We start from the raw sequence: 23,118 nt of genomic DNA, 5'->3' as shown, positions 1-23,118 counted from the left end.
GAGTCCATGCAGCTGAAGTTCAAGATGGTAGAATATTGAACGAAAGGAGCTTATTCCCAAGAGAGAAAAAATCGACAGAGGCCAACTGACCCAAACTAAATGAATTATTTATTTACTAGCACACAAACACACATGGCTAGAAGAAAACTAAGAGGAGACTGAGGATCAGATGGGGAGGTCTCAGCAGGAAGAGAGGACAGGGGTTTCACTTCAGGAACCATAATTGCTGCTTGCCTAGTTGCCCTTGTATGTGGAACTGGTGGCAATTTGGAGAACACAACCCTTGATGTCCTGGACTTTAACACCCTTCCTAGTAACCCTTCAAAAAACAACAACAACCCAGGACCACAAAACTACATTCCCCAACATCACTGGTGCCAACATGCACCACAACCACTGACTTATCCACGACACTATTATCCTAATTAGATAGTACATGACGGCTGTTGCTCTTGTAGTAGGGAAGCAAGTCACCATGAGACTTCAAGGCAGCATTAAAGCTTCAGGCATGGAAGTGGGAGAGTTCTAGCCAGCCCTGAAGGATCTCATCCGCATATCTCTGACCAGCAACCCTAGTAGGGAGGGATGGGGGCACAAGCTGAACCACAAAGCAAAATTTTTGATGAAAGGTTTTGTTCTTATTCATGATTCCTGAACAGCAATTTGTAACGGGTCTACCATCACGAACTTCCATGATCTTTTACAGCAGTTTGTGCGGTATATGGTAGTTTGTGGATGGAGCAGAAAGTAGGGGTTTAAAACAGACTCATGGTCCCTTTTTACTTCTGCTTTCTGTTCCCCATGAAAGCCACAAGAACAGCTGAGTGGCAAGGAGGTCTCAGGGGACCCAATGTGTGGATGAGAAGGAGGTGTCAGGAGTAAAATTTCAGATTTGTTAGGCACTGGAGAAGTTTCTGGGACAAGCTGAGGTTCTATGGGCTTCACATGAACCAAAAGGGAACTAGGCTGATGGTAATAATATATAAACGATGGCGGAGCAGCTTTTAATGGAATTAAATATCAGATAAAATATCCCTTAAACTAAACAAAATACGCCTTAAATTAAGCAATGAGAGCATAAGAGAGGCCATGTTGGATCAGGCCAATGGCCCATCCAGTCCAACACTCTGTGTCACACAGTGGCCAAAAAACCCAAGTGACATCAGGAGATCCACCAGTGAGGCCAGGACACTATAATCTCTCCCACTGTGCCCCGCAAGCACCAAGAATATAGAGCATCACTGCTCCAGACATAGAATTCCAACAATACACTGAGGCTAATAGCCATCAGTGGATGGGCTGTTGGCCTCATCCAACATGGCTTCTCTTATGTTCTTAGTAATGTGACATCTGTACAATCTATTTTATGTCTGAAGGAAAGTTTTTAAAAGTGAAAGACAGATATAAATGAAGGTTGGAATGTAACTCTTGTCATTCTTGATAACTCTTCAGTAAAACGTTTTGTTTGTTCTGGTGTAAACTGGTTTGAATTGGTTTGAACGAATCTGAGCTGCTCTGAAATATTAAAAACTGGTCTGAAATAGTTCAAGCTGGTTTGAAATAGTTTAAACTCCTGGACTGATCTTCCAATCAAATCCTGATCCATGAAACTGCTGACCAATGGTTAGTATATAATCCAAACAAGTATTTACTCATGCTGTAATCTTTTCTGAGCCCCATGATCATGGGGGAGAGCAGAATATATATTTAAATAAATAAATAAATAGATAAAATATGTGTAGAGGGGAAGGAAAGGCAGCATGGTATAGCCCAGTCTCACCTGATCTCAGAAGCTAAGCAAGAAGAGAGACTTGAAAGAGAGACCACCAAGAAACACTTTGCAAAGGAAAGCAACACCAAATCACCTCTGCTTTTCACCTGCCTTGCAAGCTCCTTCTTGGAGTCAACGTTGCCTCATTAGTGAGTAAGTGACCAGAGCACTTCAGCCCAATTTAAAACATGTCCTTTTTGTGGGGTGGGATGGGGAGGTTAAACGTGAGCCAGGGTCACAGAGCATGCTGGAGATTTCTACTTCTGCCAGCAATCCAAGGGTCAATTGCAGGGAAGGATCCATGTTAGGTTTCCAAAATATTGCCCAATCAATGAGGGCCTCCTTAATTTGTTATGAAGGACTTAGGTTCATTCATTCATTGAATTCATGAAGATGCATTCTAATGAGCTGGGCCATTGGTTTTCCATGGCTTGTTTAAATCAACGTCACTTGAGAGAGGTTCTTCAAATTCTAAGAGGTCTTTCATATCACCTAACACCTCCACCCTTTATGAGGAGATTTAAGGATTTAACCTGGGGTCTTCCACATGCTAAGCAGATACAACTGCTGGTTCATGGCCCCTCTCTTAATTAATTTAATTAATATAGGTCCTTTACATAGGTGATCTAGGGATTGAACTTGTGATCTTCTGCATACAAAGAAGATACTTTGTTGTTTTTGTTGTTAATTCAACTTAATGAATTGCCCTATCCCATCTGGTACTTGGCTCTATGTGTCAAGCATGCGGGTTCAATGACGAGTCAAAGTTGATACAAAGACTACATTTATTGATAGACCGATACTTTGGTGTAACAAGTTCTTTACAGTAATGCTGCTAATACATTGATACAATACTTTTAAGGCTTACTTCAAAGGGATTCCAAGGGATGGGGTTGTGGGGTAGCATTCACACACAAACTATCATAAATGTCTACATTCCCATAGCATTATCAGGACTGCGTCCTTGCTGTCTCCAGATGGCTTGCACTCTCTTACAGGAATGTATGGGAAGGTGCTGATTACTTAGTTTCAGTTCTCACTATTTCTAATTATAAACCATAAAGCAAGACGGGGGAAGGGAAAGAATAACAAGCTAACAAAGTTGGGTCCTCCATGATACTTCACAGACCAGGTTAGGCAGGAGCCTAAAACAATCAATTAACAGTGGAATTTCCCCATGCTTGACATACTGCCCCCCCTAAAATCAGCCTCGGGGCTTCTGAGGAAACGCTCTATGAAACTTGTTTACCAAATCGGGGGCTAAAACATCTTTTTCTGCTACCCATTCATTTTCACTGGCTGGGAAATGTTTCCACTTAATCAAATAATACAAAACTCCACACTTCATTTTTGAATCTAATATTTCCTGCACTTCATAATGGCTCTGATTTCCAATCTGGATAGGTTGTGGAGCTGGTGGTCGAGGGTGCCAAGGAGAACCACCCGGATCTCTTCGCAAAAGATTGCAATGAAAGACAGGGTGTATTTTACTAAACATTTTGGGCAACTCCAGTTCTACAGTCACTTTATTAATCACCCTCTTGATCTTAAAAGGACCCAAGAATCTATACGCCAGCTTCTTAGAAGGTTGATTCAGTGGGAGGTTTTTTGTTGACACAAATACCGAATCCCCCACTTTAGAATCCCAAGCCGGTACATGGGACTTGTCATACTGTTTTTTGTATGTCTCCTTAGTGGCTTCCAGATTTTCTTGAATTCCCTTCCAGCTGTTCCCTAATTTTCCCCACCATTGTTTAAACAAGGTGGGGTCACGGGTTTGCTTTCCCCCTGGCAACAAAGGAACAGGCTTCCCCTCATACCCATTTACAATCTGAAACAGGGAATCCTTGGTTGAGCTGTGCACGCTGTTACTGTAAGCATACTCAGCAAACGGCAAGAGATCCACCCAGTTAGACTGTTGGTGATTCACATAGCAATGTAAATATTGTTTTAACAGCGCATTCACGTGTTCCGTCTGTCTGTCGGTCTGTCTGGGGATGGTAGGCCGAGCTCAACCCTTGTTCTATGCCTGATAATTTGCAGAACTCCTGCCAGAAGTTGGCAACAAACTGTGGCCCCCTGTCACTAATGATCTTATCAGGGAACGAGTGGCGTTTCACAATGTGATGGAAGAATAAATAGGCCAGTTTCTTAGCTGTTGGCAGCTGCGCACAGGGAATGAAATGTGCTTGTTTAGAGAAGGTGTCCACTACTACCAGAATTATGGTTTTGCCTTGCAAGACTGGTAGTTCGACTATGAAATCCATTGACACCACAGACCAAGGACGTGTGGCCGTCTCTAGAGGTTTTAACAGCCCAGGGGGCTTCCCCCCCTTCTTTTTGCCATTAAGCAAATTGGGCAGGAAGCAATGAACTCAGAAACGTCCTTTTTCATGGAAGGCCACCAAAACTGTCTGTTAATTAAATGCAGTGTCTTCACATATCCAAAGTGACCAGCTAGTTTGTTAGAGTGGCAGAACTGCAAGACTTCGGACTGTACACTCTTAGGGATGTACAGCTTGTCACCTTTATACCATAAAGCAAGATGGGGGAAGGGAAAGAATAACAAGCTAACAAAGTTGGGTCCTCCATGATACTTCACAGACCAGGTTAGGCAAGACCCTAAAACAATCAATTAACAATGGAATTTCCCCATGCTTGACACTATGTGAAGTACAACAATAGATAAAAATACATTCATTTAACCAATAAACCCAATTCTGCTAAAAACAAAATACAAATCCTGATGGTGTCTTATTCAAATACTACAAATTCAGTTTTTCAGATGCTGCTTTGGGTGTGGGATGGAGAGAAATTCATGCTCCATTGGGTGTGGAATGGAGATGAAAATGAGATGGAGAGAAATTCATGCTGGTTCATGGCCCTTCCCTTAACTCATTTAATTAACATGGCTCCTTTATGTGAGTGATCTAGGGATTGAACCTTCTGTCTTCTGTATACTAAGAAGATACTTGACTTCTAGTTTATGACCCCTCCTTTAATCAATTTAATTAATAGGAGTCCTTTATGTGAGTGATCTAGGGATTGAATCTGGGGTCTTCTGCATACAAAGAAAATACTCAACTGCTAGTACATGATCCATCCTTTAGTCTATTTAATTAACATGGGTCCTTTGTGTGGGTGATCTAGAGACTGCACCTGGGGTTTGTCTTCTGCAAGCAAAGAAGATACTTGACTGATGATTCATGACCCCTCCCTTAATCAATTTAATTAATATTGGTCCACCTCTGATTACCAACCTCATAGTTTGCTATGTTTACCATATTAATTTAAAGTGGCCCTGGCTCTGTGTGTTCCACAGGCTAACCCCAACAGCAGTGTTCAGCCATGTTCCTTTTTTCTCCTATACTGTTAAGCATTTTCCACAATGTTGTTTGACCAAAAACTAACCATTCTGCTAAAGAAATCAGTTGGGATACTAAAATTTAAGAACATGCATAATTGAAATGTTCATTGTTCCCAGTGCTTTTTTTGTCACAGGAACTCCCTTGCATGTTAGGCCACACCTCCCTGATGTAGCCAACCCTCCAAGAGCTGTAAACCCTCCCTATATGGCCTGGGACCTGCCTACCTGAAGGACCGTCTCTCCCCACACGTTCCCCAGAGAGTACTGAGGTCTGGGACTCAAAACCTTCTCACCATCCCCGGGCCCAAGGAAGTCCTTCTCAAGACAACCAGAGACAGGGCCTTTTCTACAATGGCCCCCACATGGTGGAACCAGCTGCCGGAAGAGGTGAGGGCCCTGCGGGATCTTACTCAGTTCCGCAGGGCCTGTAAGACAACCCTCTTCCGGTTAGCTTATGCCGACTAGATAAATGTAGCTTATCAGATTTTAGTGAAATAGACTGGATAGTTTTAATGTTAAGATTTTAAGGTTTTTAGGTTTTTTAAATGTTTTGACTTTTAAATGTATTAACTTTGTACCTTGTTTATTGCTTTGTCGTTGCTGTGAGCCGCCCTGAGCCACTTTGTGGGAAGGGCGGGATATAAATTATAGAATAAATAAATAAATAAATAAATAAATAAATAAATAAATAAATAAATAAATAAATAAATAAATAAATAAGAGCTTACAGGGCTCTTAGGGCTCCTGTAGGATTGGCTACAGCAGGGGTGTGTGACCTAATATGCAAAGGAGTTCCTGCAACAAAAGAAGCCCTGATTGTTCAAATGTTAATACATTTTGAGGATATATAACAATAGTTCCATTTAAGTGAACAGTGGAGGTGCTCAGCAGAAGCAATGCACAGCTCTGTCAGCTTAGCTTCCTTGGCCCCTGCAGGCACAGAGAACCATCATTCCAGCCAGAGACTGGGAGGGTAGAATGAAGCAATCAGGAGCAGCAACCCAGGAGGTAGAACTTCATCTCCCTACCAAATGAGAATAACTCTTTGGCTGAGGATTCACCTTGGCAATTGTGGCTCCTTTACTTGGATCAATGGAACAGGACTTTGTCACCACATCCATTAATTTGTTCTCTGCATTAAGTTTCCCCTTCTGTTCAGCTCAGGCCTCAGAAGAATAACGTAGCACTTGGGCAAAAAAATGCAACCCAGTAACCCTGCACTGGAGGTCAAGACAGAGAAGATCTCCACAGCTACCATGTATTTCCCCTTGGTGCTCAGATAGGTTGGAACAAAACACAACCAAACACTGCAAAAGATCAGCATGCTGAAGGTTATGAACTTGGCTTCATTGAAACTGCCTGGTAACTTCCGTGCAAAGAAAGCCACAGCCAAGCTTATCATGGACAAAAGTCCCAAGTAGCCCAGAACAATATAAAACATAACAATAGACCCTTCATTACATTCTGCTATGATCTCTGTGGTTATTGACTTTGTGTCCAAATCTGGGAAAGGGTGAGTTGTTCCTAGCCACACTGTACAAATACAGATTTGGATAATGGAGCAGGAAAGAACAATGAAGTTGCTCAGTGTTTTCCCCACCCATTTCCTCATTCCAGACCCTGGTTTGGTGGCCATGAAAGCTATAACTACAGTGATAGTTTTGGCCAAAACACAAGAAACAGCCACTGAGAAGATGATGGCAAAAGCCATTTGTCTGAGGATGCAGGTCACATTTGTAGGTTGTCCAAGAAAGAGCAAAGAAGAAACAAAGCAAAACAAGAGAGAGATTAATAGTGCATAGGTAATATCCTGGTTGTTGGCTTTGACTATGGGGGTATCTCTGTGCTTAATGAAAATTCTCAGTACCATCACAGTGATTACAAAAAAAGAACTGCTAATAGAGATGAAAATGATCCCCAGGGGTTCTTCATAAGACAGAAAGCTTATTGTCTTGTGAATGCATTGGTCTTGATCCTTGCTTGGATATTGATCTTCTGGACATTTGACACAGTCCTTCATATCTAAGAAAGAAAGGTAAAAGAACAGGAGCTTATTCAGCACCAGTACATATCCCAATTTACTTCCAATCGTAGTTGATGTTATAGAAAACGCTGAGACTTTCTCAATTTTGATTTCTCATTGCTGATTCTAGTCCTGGGCATTATACCATTACAGCTGCAGTACTGCAGTCGGAGTCCTCTGCTCACAACCTGAGTTCAATCCCAGCGGAAGCTGGTTCAGGTAGTCAGCTCCAGGTTGACTCAGCCTTCCATCCTTTCGGTAAAATGAGTACCCAGCTTGCTGGGGGGGAAAGAGTAGATGACTGGGGAAGGCAATGGCAAACTACCCCGTAAAAAGTCTGCCATGAAAACATTGTGAAAGCAACATCACCCCAGAGTAAAAAACGACTGGTGCTTGCACAGGGAACTATCTTTACCTTTTTTTTTAATACTCTTGCACACATTTCAGTTATTGCTGCTGTCACATTTCATACTATTATGTAAAAGATAGATATTTGTTGTGTTTAAAGCATTATTAGGTATTTATATTTAAACACACATCATAAAGTATTTCAGTTATAACTAATGCCAGGAAAGCAAACTTAAAAAAAGAAAAAGAAAAAAAAGTATGAACACACAGAAAGGTTGCACTCATATAATAATAATAATAATAATAATAATAATAATAATAATAATAATAATAATAATAATAATAATAATAATAATAATAATAATAATAATAATAATAATAATAATAATATTTAATTTGTACCCCGCCCTCCCTGCCGAAGCAGGCTCAGGGTGGCTCACAACACAGACATTTCAACAATTAAAACATACATATTATAACTGAACCATTTATAAAATTAATCATCATTATAGTTAAAAACATTCTAGGATTAAATTAATTAAAAACTTGGTGTTATGCATCGTACAGTTTTTCTGTGGCAACGGTACTCATTCACCAGTATGCTGTAGGATCATTAAATGAAGGCCAGCTGAAAAAGAGCAGTCTTGCAGGCCCTGTGGAACTGAGCAAGGTTCCGCAAGGCCCACACCTCTTCTGGCAATTGGTTTCACCAGTGTGGAGCTGACTGAGAAGGCCCTTTCTCTAGTAACTTTCAGTTTGGCCTCCTTCGGCCCAGGGATTGTCAATAAATTTTGAGAACCAGATCGCAGTACCCTCTGGGGAATATATGGGGAGAGACAGTCCCTCAGGTAGGCAGGTCCTTGGCCATAAAGGTAATGACCAGCACCTTGTACCGAATCAAGTACACTATTGACAACCAGTGCAGTTCCCACAGCCCAAGCTGTATGTGCTCCCATCTAGGGATCCCCAATAACAGTCTGGGCACTGCATTCTGCACTAGCTGCAGTTTCCAGGTTCAGCACAGGGGCAGCCCCATGTAGAGGGCATTACAGTAGTCCAACCTCGAAGTGACCATCACATGGATCACTGTTGCTAAATTGCCATGCTCCAGGAAAGGGACCAACTGCTGCACCCGCCTAAGATGAAAAAAAGCAAATTTAGCAGTGGCTGCTATCTGGGCCTCCATTGTCAAGGCAGGCTCCAGCAGCACCCCCAAGCTCTTGACCTTGCGCGCCATTTGCAATGACACACCGTCAAAGGCTGGTAGGGGGATTTTCCTACCCATGCCACCGTGATTCAAGCAAAGGATCTCTGTCTTCGCTGCGTTCAACTTCAACCTACTCAGCCTGAGCCAACCTGCCACAGCTTGCAACGCCAGGTCTAGGTTTTTTGGGACACAGTCAGGCTGGCCATCCATCAGTAGATAGAGTTGGGTGTCATCAGCATATTGGTGACAGCCCAACCCATACCTCCGGACAATCTGGGCAAGGGAGCACATGTAGATGTTGAATAACATTGGGGAGAGAACCGCCCCCTGTGGCACCCCACAATTAAGCGGGTGCCTCTGGGACAGTTCACCCCAATTGCCACCCTTTGTCCCCAACCATCAAGGAAAGAGGAAAGCCATTGCAAGGCCAACCCCTGAATTCCCACGTCGGCGAGGTGGTGGGTCAGCAACTGATGGTTGAACATATTGAATGCAGCTGATAGGTCTAACAACATCAGTACCGCCGAGCCGCCTCAATCCAGATGGTGCTGGAGGTCATCCACTAGGGCAACCAGCACTGTTTCCATCCCATGGCCTGGGCGAAAGCCGGACTGGTGGGGATCTAAAATCAATGGTATTGAGTATTGAATGTAGTCATATTATTATGGATGACATCCCAAGCTAGGTACTTCAGGTACATGTATCATCAAGGAATATGTCTAATATGTACTAATGATCACGAAATGTCTACCTTGATGCTCAGTTATTGAATTTTGTAAGGTCATAATACTTCCTTCTTTTTCTTAAGTGCACTCACTGTTTGCCTTGAGTTGTCCTCTGAGCAGAATTCCTCCTCCATCATTAAATTGTAAACTGGTCCATCATAAATAAGCTGGACCATCATAAATAACTACTGCTGCTGCTTCTACTATTACTACTACTACTTTCTCCTTCTTCTCTTCCTTCTTCCTTAACCCACTTATTTCTTCTGGTAGACTGGAGCAAGGGAAACTAACATGTCTCCACTGGTCCCTTTGAATCATAGAATCATAAGATTAAAAATAATAGAAACATGGGCTTACTACAGCAATCCATATTTCCATGCTTTTTAAACATATATTCATGAAACAACAACAATGGATTTAATGCGATGAAATACTGGAGCCTCGAATTCAAGATTTGTTTGCATCATTCCCTGTTGTCAGCTGAAATGCAATCACATAAGGACTTAATTTAATTTTCTCATCACTTTTTGAAACTCAACAGAATGGGTGACCTGACAGCTCTGAAAAGCATGGAATTCCCCTGATATTTGACCATGTGGAAAAAATTTGCCTAGTCTTTGGGCTGGACAATACAACCAGGTCTCATTTTGGGCCTCTGAATTTTACTGTGCTATTTCTTGCCCCCCCCCCCCACCAGTCGGAATGAAGAGGCTGACACAGTGTTGGATGAAAACCGGGCCGCTTTATTAACATAACTTGAACGAGCAGGAATGGCAAGAGGTCTAGGCATAACAGGACAAGCCCTGGGGTCAAACCCAGGACCCCGCCTTGTCCTGGAAGGGCAAGCCACCCTGCCCCCAGCACAAGCCCAATATCATCTGGATGGTGCTGAGCAGCCAGGCCCAAACTCCACCTCCACTTAGGTTGGCATCCAACCCACTGGAAGGATCCACCCCGGTGAGGTTTTGTCGTGATCTGCACTCCCCGCATTGAGCCTTAAAGCTTATCTGAAGTTTGTACAGACCACCAGCACCAGCTGGTGCAGAGCCATAGGTGCTCCCCTAAAATACTATAGCCAATACCTCATCCTGCCAAGCGACCGAACTAACAATTCCCCCCCAGACTCTACACTAATCAGCAGTACAAGGTATGCAAAAAACAAATTCACTTATGCCAATCCAGTGAAAATGAAAAAATTCCTACCTGGCCCCTAATAAGGCGACCGGTAAAACCTGTACTGCATAGGCCGAGAGCCAAAAAGAACTGCGTTGGTTGGGGCGGGGATCAACCTTGCTTAGTTCCGCAGGGCCTGCAAGACTGCTCTTTTTCAGCTGGCCTTTATAGCCCCGACATCACGCCCCGTCAGCTCCCCATATGTCGGGGAGCTGAGTCATCCCTCCCTCCTTCCGGAAGGGCAAAACCTGGCCCCCAGCCTGAAGCAGCGATGTCACTCGGCTGGGAGGGGGCCGACTTTCTTACAATCCCCCCCTCTTAAAATACTAGCTTCTGGGCTCCATTAGTCACCCCCCCCCACCGTAAGAATTTTGCTGAAATCTATGATTTGACACACTTTCTAATATTTTCCCCCACAAAAAATGGGAAAAGAACCAAAACATATAAATCAGACAGATTGCAATCTTCATCATGCCAGTGTGGCTACACAGGATAAAGTAATTTTTAAAAGTATGATGCGAGTAAGGTTTTATTAGGACAATTATAATTGAAGAAGCGTTTTAAGGTAGATGCTCAGCTGATATAATTGAGTCTGCTTTCCAGTGATGTCAGGGTGTGCGGCATATGCAAATGTTATGCAAATGAGTTATGCTTATGAGCTCCGCCATCTCTTTTTTTACAAAATAATCCCTGGATACAACCCATTGGCTTTTGCACACTTTCATTAGTTTACCACTAACATCACCCACCTTTTTGGTTGGATATCTTCCCTTCTGGGCATGGAACACAATTGTAGCAGCAAAATTTCTTCCCTTCCTTCTTTTGCTTCTGAGAACCAGGACGACAATAGTCATTGCACAATGAAATGGGCACCACCTATTTAACACAATGGAAGGAATTTAGGATGGGATTGTTGTTGTTGTTGTTGCTAATGATCATAGCTAGTGTTGTTAAGGGGAGGGGGATTTCTTTTCTCCCTCCTCCCCTTCATAATCCACTTTTTTAAAAAAAACAAAGCTATTGATTCCTCTAATTAGTTTTACAAGAAGAATTCCTATTATTTTCTCCTTGATTTTTCTTTGTATGCTGCATCTTAAGGCTCCTGTTATATATCACAGAGTGTTCTAACGGGAGGGTAGGGAAGTTTGGAAGACAGCCTGGTTCTGAGCAGGTGCAGAATGAAATTCTGAGATTTGGTAGAACTTCCTCAGAATTTGCTTTTCTTTTCTATTTTTTCTTTTCTTCTTCAAATGGCACATAATTAGAAATAAGATACATTATAACTAAACTATTTATTTGTTGAAATATACTGGATTAAAGAGTGTTTAAAGTAATGCTAAAGAGTGCTAAAGTAATGAATGCATATACCCCAAAGGGTTATGGGCCCAGAGTGAATGTAAAAGCTAAAATTGTAAAGTAATTTTCTTGTTTGCTTTTTTTTTTTTTTGCCTGAAGAGCAAAACTTAACAACTTAACCAGCAAAGAGACAAAGGAACTAGCCTCACAGTTTTTCCCATCCCCATGTGCAGCAAGAGTTGAAAAACATGGCTGCAAAGCAAATTATCATTCCAGAATGTATGAGACAGAACTGATTTCCATTAAAACCATTAAAAAAAGAATCAAGCATCAATAAAATAAACATATAACATACTTACACAGATATTGGAAAAATATGTTACTAATTTGCAGAACACAATTATCAGTAGAAGACAAAGTCTAATTATTTCTGAGGTAACGATAACAAAACACTTCTATGCGATTGTTCATTGCAAATCTAGTGACCAGACTGTACATATTAAAATGCCAAAGACAAAAAAAAGTTAGCTTTTCAGAATTTTTATGGTCAGGATGATACAAGTTTTATTATTCAAATAGCTTTTTTCCACCTAGCTGAAAGAAGGAGAGGATGTAGACAAGCATATAGCAGTAACATTAGCTGTGTTGGGCAGGTGGAACTTTGCAAAATATCCAGTACATGCACCCAACGGATTACTGGGCCTAGTGGCTCATCCCATAGAACAAACTGAGACATTTATATATCTAGGCATATAGATTCCACCTCCAATGGAGATCTAAAATGGCTTATAGAAGATGAGGAGGAGGAGGAGGAGAAGAGCAACCCAAACTTCTGGACTACTCCTAGAACCACTAGACAACTAACTTACAGACTCATAGTAAGAATCATGGGCTTGTAGGTTCTTGCTTTTGGCTAGCACTTTTAGACAAGCTGCAAACTGGAAGGGAAATAGAAGCTTAGTGTGAATGTTTTACCACTGGCAGAGATATTCTGAAATATGGTTATTGCATAAACCTACAAAATTTCAACAAATATACAAAAATATAATTAACAGTATGTAAGCCATACTGTATAGAACCAGTTGGGTGTAGTGGTTAAGTGCGCAGACTCTTATCTGGGAGACTTATCTGGAACTAGTTTTGATTCCCCACTCCTCTACTTGCAGCTGCTGGAATCAGCCACAGCTCTGGCAGAGCCATTCTGAAAGGGCAGCTTCTGAGAGAGCTCTCTCAGCCTCACCTACCTCACAGGGTATCTGTTGTGGGGGAAGAAGGTAAAGGTGATCGTAAGCTGCTCTGAGACTCTGATTCAGAGAAAAGGCCAGGGTATAAATCTGCAGTCTTCTTCTACGTATATAGAACACATACTTCTTTTTTTACAGGAAAGGAAATCCTCCCATCTTGGAGCAGCTAATGCAATAACAGAGGCACCTCTGTGAATTTCCCAGAGTACACACCTGGTTGATGTAGCTTTGCCACACAATTCTGTCCACATCAATGATCAATTCTTTTCCTTCAAAAGCATCTGGATCCACCTTTCCAATTCTCACTTTATCATAAGACTTGTTTGGGAATATAACTAAGTTCATGACATCGAAGCCACCTCCTATTTCCTTGTTATCATTAAAAGACACAGTTTCTCCTGCTGAGTTGTTAAATGAAATCTGCTGAAGAAATTGGTGGAGCTAGACAGAAAAGATTTTTTAAAATATCATGCTTGAGATTTATTCAGAGATTTGCAAATAGGGGGGTTTTTTGTGTTAAAACAATTTCATTTAGACATAGCTCGACATTGACAAAGCAGAATTTTTTTCCATAGCAGAAAAAAAGCACCACAGAATTATTTTTGAACAGTGCTACAGGTACAGAACATTCGAGCCTTGCTGGCTCAGACCAGTGGTCCATCTATTTCAGCAACCTGTCTCACTCTTGAAGGCCAAGATTGGGACGTAAAAGCCAAGACCTCACCCCCCCCCCCTTCTTTTTGCCTCCGAGTACTAGCTTTCAGAGGTTTTCTGCTTTTGAATCAGGAGATTCTTGAACTCTAATACACTTATCCTCTGTAAATTTATGTAGTACCGTATTAGTTCCTATTGGAATAAGCAGTGCCTGCCATACAAAAGAACAGAAGAAGATCCTGTAGAAGAAGTTAAGAAGATATTGGATTTATATCCCACCCTCCACTCTGAATCTCAGAGTCTCAGAGTGGCTCACAATCTCCTTTATCTTCCTCCCCCACACCCTGTGAGGTGGGTGGGGCTGAAAGGGCTCTCACAGCAGCTGCCCTTTCAAGCACAACCTCTGCAAGAGCTATGGTTGACCCAAGGCCATTCCAGCAGCTGCAAGTGGAGGAGTGGGGAATTAAACCCGGTTCTCCGAGATAAGAGTCCGCACACTTAACCACTACACCAAACTAGAGGGTCAGCAAATGGGGTCAGCAGCACATCCTTCCCTGAAGAGTTTCATTCCTTACTCCTCTCCAGTTTCTACTTCCTTCTTATCAAAAGTTCTAAAGAACAGAACTCTCTCTCTCTCTCTCTCTCTCTCAGCTAGTAGCTTCCTCTCTCTGTGTGTCTCTTTGCTTTACTGTCCTAATATGTTAGTTCCTGAATAAAGCTTTTTTAATCAGTTTGTATGGTCACTTCAGAGCAGTCATTCTACAGATGAAGACATCAGTGCTTTTGGCCATCACAACATCCTTTGGAAATTAAATCCACATCTTAATTTCTAATTGAGTAAAGAAGTGTTTCCTTGTGTACATGTTGACTCAACTGCCCATCATACTTCTTTGGTACCCCAAGCTGTAGTATTTTGGGGAGAATCAGAAGTTCACTCTGTCCACTCTGTGACATGAATAATGTCATGAATCTCTATTATGCCCCTCCTCAGTTGTCCCTCCTCAGATATCTTTTGTTGTTATTTTAAATTTTAAAGCCCTACTCTCTTTCACCAAGACCAAACTTAAGTGATCAAGGGTGCCACTTCTCATAATTGATGATAAATATGAAGTGGCAATCCACAGAATAATGTGTACAACATAACTATTTCAACAACTAGACATGTTGGAGAAAGGTGGAGGAATACTCACATGGTAGTTATATGCAGGGTTCACTTTGCAGCAGGAGCTTCTTTGCATATTAGGCCATACCCTCCCATTATGTAGCCAATCCTCCAAGAGCTTAGAGGGCTCTCAGTACAGGGCCTACTGTAAGCTCTTGGAGGACTGGCTGCTTTGGGGGGGTGGCCTAATATGTAAAGGAGCTGCTGCTACAAAGTGAGCCCTGGTTATATGTTTATGGAAATAAGACATTACAATGGGAAAACGTTACCTGCCAAGGCTGGAGATGTTGAAGGCCATTGATTTTGCAGACACCCAACACTGATTTGTGGTTGAAGCAAGAGAGGTGCATGGCATGCAGACCATGTGCTATAGCATAGACTGCATTATAGATGCTGTAGCTGTGGCCAGTCATCTGCATCTCAAAAACAAACCCAGGAAGACTCTCCAGCTTCTCCTTCCCAGTACACGTTTTATCAATCTGAGATGGTTCTTGGGAATTTAGAAGTGGACAGTTGAATGCTTGTTCCCAGAAATCCTTGAGAAATCCATCTCCTTGCCTCCAATAAGGTCTTATGTTTTGAAGAAATTTCTGGAACCCTACAAGCTCTTGTGAATGAATTGAGAAAAAAATTGAACCCTGGAAGAATTCAAGACCCCAGGCCCTTTGAAGGCCTGCTAATGCAAAATCAACCTGAGCTGTCATAATCCACACCCTTCTGTATGAAGTATTTTCCAGTAATTCATGATTACCTAGATATAGAAATGTGGTCAATGAAATAATGGTCATAGTTTCTCCATAGAGGACAAATGTATTTGCTTTGCTGTCTATCAAAGCTAGATAAACATTTGAAAATAAATCTATAGCATTCCCAACAGTATTCCAGCGGCCTTGGTTTATAATCCTTTCTGTGAAGGCCAAACAAATTCCATGTTGCCAAAGCAAAGGCTCCATTTCCTGGATAAAATGCTCTCCACTATCATCAGTCACAGCAAAGAGCCCAACCCACGTCCATCCAAAGTGCTGAAGTAATCGAACAAGCCCTACATACTGATGGGCTTCATTGGGAACCATCCGATAGAAGGAAGGGGACTTTGATTTGCCTCTCTGTATTGGAGAAAATGACCCATAAGTGAGCTAAGGAAACAAAGGGAGAAATTTGAAATACATTTTCAGTTGCTTCTGTGCCTGTTTACCACTGAATGTTTTGAAAATGGGAATATGAGGCAATTTCTCAGTAATAGTTATAGGGATTTTTTTTTTTAATTTCTTGCATTGGTGGGGGGGGTGGTGGTAGTTGAATTTCTTGCATGGGGGGAGGGTTGAACTAGATGATCCTGGTGGTCCCTTCCAATGCTATGATTCTATAAAATGTCTACAAAAAGCATTTTGCATTATATTTCCACCACAACTCTATCTCCCACTTCAGAACAAGATTCTATTTGACAGTATTTCTTCGTGTTGAAGACATCCCCCCCCCCAGATCTCCCTCTCTCTTTCTCTGCTTCTGAGCTACTCCCAATAAGAAAGGTGTTTACATGACAAAATGTCTCATCCTTCCATGCAAATGGCCTACCTGTGGAATTTTATAAAGGCCTAGAATGTCTGCCACGTGGAAGGAGACATCAGATCCAAGTCCTCCCACAACAGCCATTAGGTTTTTGTTAGAGTCGCATCCATAATTTGGAAAATATCTATGGAATTTATAGAGCAGATCTAGAGTGGTGCGGTAAGCCATCTTATCATCATTGTAAGTGTCATAGATGTGGAAGCCAAGAGTGACATTAGGCAAGATCCTGGGATCCATGTTGATCTCATCTACAGCAAAGGCCAAGGCCAAGGGGTGCTGGTAAAACTTTGTTGCCATACTTCAAAGAGAAATAAATGGGGTTTTTTTTGTGCACCAAATCATGTAACAACATTTTAAAATCTATTCTGCTTCAAAATAAATTATGTAAGGACACTCTTTTGTGTTACTGAGTTGTCTGAAAAGGAAAAAAAAAAAATCCCCCTTCTTCAGCCTGAATAATTTTCAGTATGCATTAGAACATCAAATGAGGTCATCAACTGACACTAAGTCAGGAACACAAAATCTCCTAACTATCCCCGGGCCAAAAGAAGCCCGTCTGAAAGCCACCAGGGAAAGGGCTTTCTCCGTTATGGCCCCCGTATGGTGGAATCAGCTGCCGGAAGAGGTGAGGGCCCTGCGGGACTTGGCGCAGTTCCGCAGGGCCTGTAAGACGACCCTCTTCCGGCTAGCCTATACCTAACTGGCCAGCCATCTGTTTACAGGAAACTGATTTACTCTGTTTTTAATGTTTTAATCTGTTTAAATATTTAATTGTTTTATATTTGAAATTGTTTAAATTTTATGTTGATTAACTGTTGGAAGCCGCCCTGAGCCATTTGTGGGAAGGGCGGGATATAAACCCCAAATAAATAAATAAATAAATAAATAAATAAATAAATATATTTCCCTAACCAAACCCCAGAAATGGCTTTCTCTGTCAATGGCCAGTATTTGAATGCCACAGATGAGTGACTTTCATAAAACAAATTGAAACTGAGCCCCAACAAATCAGAGACTGGATATAAAACTTCAATTTATTTGTGATTTTCACAATTATTTTCCAATGTCATATCTATTGAAAGACTAAAGAGTATTTTTTTTTTCCAGTCTCCCTTCCAGTTTTCTAAATTGAGCATATTCTTATCTCACTGCATGGAAATCTAGTCAATTTAAAGCAAGCAAATAAGCAAACGAAATTCTAACTCGCTACTTGCTCCTTGTTCACCACATTATGTCAAGTTATCAGTATGGGGGAAGAAGGGAGGAAAGGCAGCATGCTATAGACTAGTCTTGTCACATCTCAAAAGCTAAATAGGGTCGTTGCTTGGAAGGGATCACCATCTGAAGAGGAGGAAGAAGAAGATATTGGATTTATATCATGCCCTATACTCTGCATCTCAGAGCAGTCACAATCTCCTTTCCCTTCCTCCCCCACAACAGATACCCTGTGAGGTAGGCGGAGCTAAGAGAGCACTTACAGCTGCTGCCCTTTCAAGGACAACTCCTACAAAAGCTATGGCTGACCCAAGGCCATTCCAGCAGCTGCAAGTGGAGGAATCAAACCTGGTTCTCCCAGACAAGAGTCCGCACACTTAGCCACTACACCAAACTGGCTCTCAAGGCAATGGAAAATCACCTCTGCTTCTCATTCACTTTGAAAGCCCCTTGTGGGGGTTACTGTAAGTCACTGAGACCCGATAGCATTTTACACACACACACTCACACTCACACACACACACATGAGAAGGAAACCCATATGAGCTGCATGTAGAAATTAATAAGACTCAGAAAGGAACGGGGGGGGGGGGGGGAAGGGTGTACTGGCGTGGATCAGTCCTCTCTGCTGTTTGATAAATATCTCAATTCTTAGGGCTTAGAAGCACAATAAGATTGAAGGAAAAAATATAGTGCCTTTACTCTGTGAATTCAAACATCTCTCGAGGAATTAATTTCTTGAAGTCTAGTTCGTGGACTTGGTAACTGAATTGTGACATGATCCCACCAATGAGGAAGTCCCCCGGTTGGTACCACTTGTGTGGAATAGCGATCTCCTCTCTGGCGCACTCCATCATATCTACTTTGCATTGACTGTAATGCAGAAGCAGCAGGAACACCAGTAGTTCTGGCATTTGTACAGAAACTCCTGCTTTAGGATCCAGACTCCCCATGTCTGTCTCTAGCACGATACTGTCTTCATCAAGCTCCCAGGGAGAGTGGCTGAGTCCACTTATGTCATTGAAAGGGGAGTGTATGTTTCCATCTCCACTTTGCAGAGTTTCAGAATGTCCGTGACAGATCTCTCTCTTTCTGATTTCAGGTCTGGGCTTTACCTGTTTGGATCCTTCTTCAAGGACCCTTTGCGCAGCAATCAATGCAAAAAGGGGTTGTAATGATCACCTATTAAACATGTTTATTATTTTTGCACTTTTTGAAACACCACCACTACTTTGGGCACATTGATAAATTACAGTCATTCTGTGAATTCCAGAGGGAAATAATTGTATCTACGGAGATCAAGCTCTTGGTAGCAACATTTGTAACAAAAAAAAAATCCCTCCACATCTAATCTGACAAGTTTGCTCTCAGCTCCTAAGTGGCTGAAACATGAACATATGAAGATATGAAGCTGCCTTATACTGCCCCATGGAGCAGAGTTGAAAAGCAGCAGTACTGCAGTACTGTGGTCTGAACTCTCTACTCATGACCTGAGTTCGATTCCAGCGGAAGCTGGATTCAGATAGTTGGCCCATGGTTGACTCAGCCTTCCATCCTTCTGAGGTCGGTAAATGAGTACCCAGCTTGCTGGGGGGGGGGGAGTGTAAAAGACTGGGAAAGGCAAATTGGCCCCTTCCCAGCCACACTGGCAACGTCAGTTATAGGCTGGGGGTCATGCTTTGCCCTCCCAGAAGGAGGGAGGCTGACACCCGGCTTCCTGGCCATCCAGGAGTTGGAGGAGAGGGCGTGGTGTCATGGTTATAAAGCCCTGGCTCCTGCCCGTGCAGCGCAGTTCTCTTGTGGCTCTCGGCAGGGAGAGCCACATCTTCTGGCGGGTCGTCCGGGCCAAGGCTTTTGCAGGCCACCTTTTCAATGCAGCGGCTGGTCGGGGCTGCGAGGAGCAGCGGGGTGGCTCAGGATGGCTCGGGGCGGCTCGGGACAGCTTGGGACTAATGTGCGAGTGGCGGCTGCGGCAGGGCGGCACTAGTTTGGTGTTTCAGAGTGGCAGTGGATGCGGAGTGGTATCGTGGGGGCAAAAGGAACCTGAGTCAGGGGGGTGTACGGCACGTGGTGAGGCCAGAGGGCCCCCCCTGCCTCCCCCCTTTTCCCTTCCCCCCCTGGTGGCTGAGCTAGAGGGGTGGTCTGAGGAGTGCAGGTGCCCCCCCTTTTTGCCATCATTTGGAGTTGTGGGTAGGCGCCCCCCCTCCACTTGCAGTCTCGGAAAGGGGCAGTGGCTTGGTTACAGGGCATCTGCTTGGTAAGCAGAAGATCCCAGGTTCAATCCCCGGCATCTCCAGTTAAAAAGGGTCCAGGCAAATAGGCATAGAAAACCTCAGCTTGAGTCCCTGGAGAGCTGCTGCCAGTCTGTGTAGACAATACTGACTTTGATGGACCCAGGGTCTGATTCAGTATATGGCAGCTTCATAGGGTCATATGCTACTTTACTGCTCCCCCCCCCCTTTACCTATAGGTAAGGAGGACTTATAATTTTCATATCGGTAGCATTGTGTGTGCACACACAACTTGATACCTTGAACACAAAACCCTGTTGGTCTTAAAGGTGCCACTAGTTTCAAGTGTGGTTCAGATGGTAACTGCCTGACAAGAGGCGGGCCCAGCAAACCGGTTTCCCAGGTGGCTTGGGCATGGAAGCCCAGCTTCGGCAGACCATTAGGGGCTGGAGGGATGATTAGGAGAGGCAGAGGGGCGCAGCAGGTGCTCCCACATGGGAAGGGCGCCGGTCATCCCAGCTAACTTTTGAAAGGGAGGTTCCGGCTCGTCTTCCTGCGTTGCAGGGCGGAGCCGGGGATGCAGACATGTGGCAAGAATGGTGATAAAGGGGGACCTTCATGGGCCGGGGTTGTGCTTGTGTATCGCCTCAAGGCCAGAGCTGTTGGTCCGCCATGCAGTTCCCTCCTCTGACAGTGATTTAGGCATCGTAGCACGGCGCCTCTGCTTCTCAAGCAGCGCCAGGACAGCTGCCATTGTGGGGGCAACACTAGTGGTGTTATCGGTGGGGTGCATGGAATTACCTTTTGAGTCTTTATGGGGCCGTCCCCTTCCATGGTTTCCCATATGGCGATCCGGTGTGGCCTTGGGGGACCACTTTGCAGTGGCTACCTGGGATAATATTTTGTGGGGCAAATACGTGACGTGTTCAGCCCCTCTTTGGAGAGGTGGGAAAAGAAGGTCAAAGGTGGACCTAGTTGACAAGGAGAATGAGAAGCTGAAACGGGGAAAGGTGATAGGACTTGGTCCAATTGGCTGCCTGGTTTCCTGCTCTATGTTGGTGTAATAGCTAGGGTACAGCCTTTACAACCCGCAGCCCTGTTTGATGCAGCAACATAGTGCACCGCGTATATTTGGACTTCACCGGAGCGATGTGGTTGCAATACGATGGGGCCTTTAGGATCGGGGCTGCGGTCAACCCAGGGCTCCCTTGGGACCCAATTAAGCATCAGCTTTGGTAGTCGATGTCCCCGGCAAAGCCCAATTCAGGTGATAGGCCCGATAGCGGGCACATAGTGCATAAACTACAGATTTGCGTGGGTGCCCGCAGTGCAGTGGGCCAGGTGGGTCAGCCCAGCTGCTATGCGGGAATTTACGATTAAGGGCGTGTGTTCCTGGAAGGCATAAAAATTTAAATATGAGCTTCCGCTATGGGGGTGTCACACATCCCTCATCTTGCAGAAAATCCAAAACAAGGGCTGGGTCAGGACACCTCGGGGGTGAAAGTAACCCGTAGCCGCTGGAAAAAAGGGGAACCAGCCTAATATGGCTGAGGGTAATTAGGCGGTTGTTGTGCAATTACCCCCTGATGGTGGATAGGGGCTATTTGATGATGGTTTTACCCATGGGTCTAGGATCCCGTATCTGGTGCTTTGGGTCCCTTGTATGTCTATTAACCTTTGTTCAGGATTGAGCACGTGGTTAGGGCTAAAATAACTAAGGAGTGTGCGGAGGTCAGGGTCCTCCGCCAGTACCCACTTTATGGGTATTCCCCCTTGGGGGCGGGCACAATAAAGCGCCAGGGGAATGGCGCCTGATATGCCATTTGGCTTACCCCAGGGGCGGAGCAGTGGATGATTCCATTTTGGAGGTCTCTGTTCGGTCAGGTGCACCTCGTTGACCAATTGGTCAAAGTGGTTCTGGGTTGTGGTGTGTGGGATGCAATGGCAAAATGCAACTTTAAGTCAGTGTTTCACCTTTTGCCCGCGCACCCAGAAGATTTTGATCTTCCGGGTCTTGCCTTCGAAGGAAGTATTACATGAATAGGGCCCCATCCAGGGGATGCTTAGTGTCCTGTGCCGCTTGTGAGCGGTTAGTTCCTTCATGGAGTGGGCACTTCGGATCAGTCTGGGTTAAGAGTTGCTGTTCACTACCTGGATGCCTACCTTTCATTGGCCCTGCCTGTTCAGGGCAATGTGCCAGTTGTTGCGTTCATTTGAGGACCTGGTGTGGGAGCTTTGGGTTCCATGGGCCCACGAAAAGACAGAGTGCATACAAAGTTGTGGTTCCTGGGAGGGCCTTCTTGCAGCGCTCATGTGATGCCATGGGGCTCCTGCGGTTCCCTCGCCTAGAGTACGAATGACCGCAGGCATGCGGATGGATCTAGAGGTATGGGTGGAATTTGTGGAATCCTTCAAAGGAATCTTCTCTTGGAGGAATTACTTAAGTTGGAAGCTGAGCTCCAGAAATCTTTGAAAGCAGCGGAGTATATTTTAGGGGACATTATGTGTGGAGCAATAGCTCAGCTTGGTTTGACAGTGGGGTGTGCCGTGATCTTACCTTTTTTGAATTTTTCTCCTATTGTTGTAGCTGTTTGGCTTTTGGGTGAGCAATCGGCCATCCATACAGTCCATTTCTGGGGTTATAACATGCCAGTGGTGCATGTTATCAATTCCTGGTAATCCAGGTTACCAGAGGTGACGAACTTGGTGTAGTCATTTATTTTGCGATGCCTCCATTTGTTTCTGGCAAGGCATGTTCCGGGGGTGAGCAGTGGGGCGGCGGACGCTCCATCTCGTCAAAAGATTGAGCATCCGGCCAGCTTGCTCTGGTAGCGGACCTGCAGCCAGCGGACCTGAATGCCACCAGAACTTTGGCAGCTTGGGAGGCGGAAGCCAGTACGGCAATCTGACTAACATGGGCAACAAGTACCAAAAAGCATATTAAGGGGCAGAGTTGCAGTTCCAGGTTGTTAGGAGGGCTGCAGGGCTCATGGACACCTGGCTTGCCTCAGTGGTATACATTATCCAATTTTGCATCTATCAGAAGGACAGGGGGTTAGGTATTAAGTCAATTAAAGGCCAATTGGCCGCACTGGCTTTTATTAATAAAGCGTTGGGCCTTTCGGAGGGCCCC

At 43.9% G+C, this 23,118-nt stretch overlaps 1 protein-coding gene across 1 annotated transcript; it reads right to left on the bottom strand.

Moving 5' to 3' along the window:
- Window positions 1-6,258: 6,258 nt before the first annotated feature.
- On the bottom strand, window positions 6,259-18,707 carry LOC132584680 (vomeronasal type-2 receptor 26-like). Its single transcript, XM_060256580.1, has 5 exons — window positions 18,457-18,707; window positions 16,546-16,837; window positions 13,368-13,595; window positions 11,364-11,490; window positions 6,259-7,160 (listed from the first exon to the last, which is right to left on the bottom strand). The coding sequence occupies exons 1-5, from the start codon at window positions 18,705-18,707 to the stop codon at window positions 6,259-6,261; spliced, it is 1,800 nt and encodes a 599-aa protein (XP_060112563.1).
- Window positions 18,708-23,118: the final 4,411 nt, after the last annotated feature.

This window comes from Heteronotia binoei, chromosome 15 (assembly GCF_032191835.1).
Source record: "Heteronotia binoei isolate CCM8104 ecotype False Entrance Well chromosome 15, APGP_CSIRO_Hbin_v1, whole genome shotgun sequence".
NCBI lineage: Eukaryota > Metazoa > Chordata > Lepidosauria > Squamata > Gekkonidae > Heteronotia > Heteronotia binoei.
The sequence above is the reverse complement of the archived record's forward strand: the minus strand, read 5'-3'. Positions and strand labels throughout refer to the sequence as shown.